Source organism: Chiloscyllium plagiosum, chromosome 45 (assembly GCF_004010195.1).
Source record: "Chiloscyllium plagiosum isolate BGI_BamShark_2017 chromosome 45, ASM401019v2, whole genome shotgun sequence".
Taxonomy (NCBI): domain Eukaryota; kingdom Metazoa; phylum Chordata; class Chondrichthyes; order Orectolobiformes; family Hemiscylliidae; genus Chiloscyllium; species Chiloscyllium plagiosum.
Window position 1 is genome coordinate 3,116,547 of NC_057754.1, and position 1,106 is coordinate 3,117,652.

The 1,106-nt window shown below is 51.1% G+C and overlaps 1 protein-coding gene across 2 annotated transcripts in view; it reads right to left on the reverse strand.

Annotated features, from left to right (window-relative positions):
• The window catches only part of LOC122543824 (adenylosuccinate synthetase-like), a 10,449-nt gene that overhangs the window by 3,381 nt on the left and 5,962 nt on the right, over positions 1–1,106 (reverse strand). Inside the window, exon 3 of one of the 2 annotated variants that reach the window (XM_043682626.1) lies at positions 165–206. The exons of the other annotated variant lie outside the window; for it this stretch is intronic. Within the exon in view, the coding sequence (XP_043538561.1) occupies positions 165–206 (42 nt within the window). The remainder of the gene's footprint in view (positions 1–164; positions 207–1,106) is intronic. 2 annotated transcript variants of the gene reach the window in all.

The window sequence follows — 1,106 nt, forward strand, 5'->3', positions numbered from 1 at the left end:
TGGAGAAGGAGAGGGAGATAGGGAGGGAGCATAGGGTCTGGAGAAGGAGGGGGAGATAGGGAGGGGGAAGATCGTAGAGAGATTTGAAAACAGTAAAGAAACATGTAAATGTGGATAGAGACTGACAGACCGTCTGTGCAGGCTCCCGGTCAGCACCCTCTCACCTTCCTCGAAGAGTCCTGGGATGTGAATAACCACCCCATTGCCTGGAGATACAAGAGCTGCAGTCAACAGCTGCATACAAAACCACTCAGCCCATTCAAACCTCACGGGCCTTTCCCACCCCTTTTGTCTCCCACAGGCACTGGCCTAGGTGGACGAAGATGGAGGTGGGGGTGGGCGAGTTTGTAAACTTGCAGACAATGTCAAAGGTTGATGGAGCTGTGGACAGTGTAGAAGGTTGTCAAAGGGTACAGTGGGATATAGATCTGATATGGCCAGAGAAATAGCAGATGGAGTTTAATCCAGGCAAGTGAGAGGAGCTGCACTTTAAACAGTTAAACAAAAGTGTACAATTAATGGCAGTACCCTGAACACACTGACATACAGAGGGACCTTGGGATCAAGTCCATAGCTGCCTGAAAGTGGCCATGCAAACAGATTGAGGTGGGAAAGGCAGCTTGCCTTTATTGGTCAGGGATACAAGAGTCACGATGCCGTGTTGCAGCTTTGCAAGCCTTTGGTTAGGCCGCACTTCGAGTATTGCGTTCAATTCTGGTCACCACGTTACGGGAAGGATGTGGAGGCTTTGGAGAGGGTGCAGAAGAGGTTGACCCGAATGCTGCCTGGATTAGAGGGCGTGAGCTACAAGGAGAGGCTGGAGAGGTTGTTTTCTTTGGAGGCTGAGGGAAGACTTGATAGTGGTCTAGATTAGATTAGATTACTTACAGTGTGGAAACGGGCCCTTCGGCCCAACAAGTCCACACCGACCCGCCGAAGCGCAACCCACCCATAACCCCTACATTTACCCCCTTAACCTAACACTACGGGCAATTTAGCATGGCCAATTCACCTGACCTGCACATCTTTGGACTGTGGGAGGAAACCGGAGCACCCGGAGGAAACCCACGCAGACACAGGGGGAGAATGTGCAAACTACACAGTCA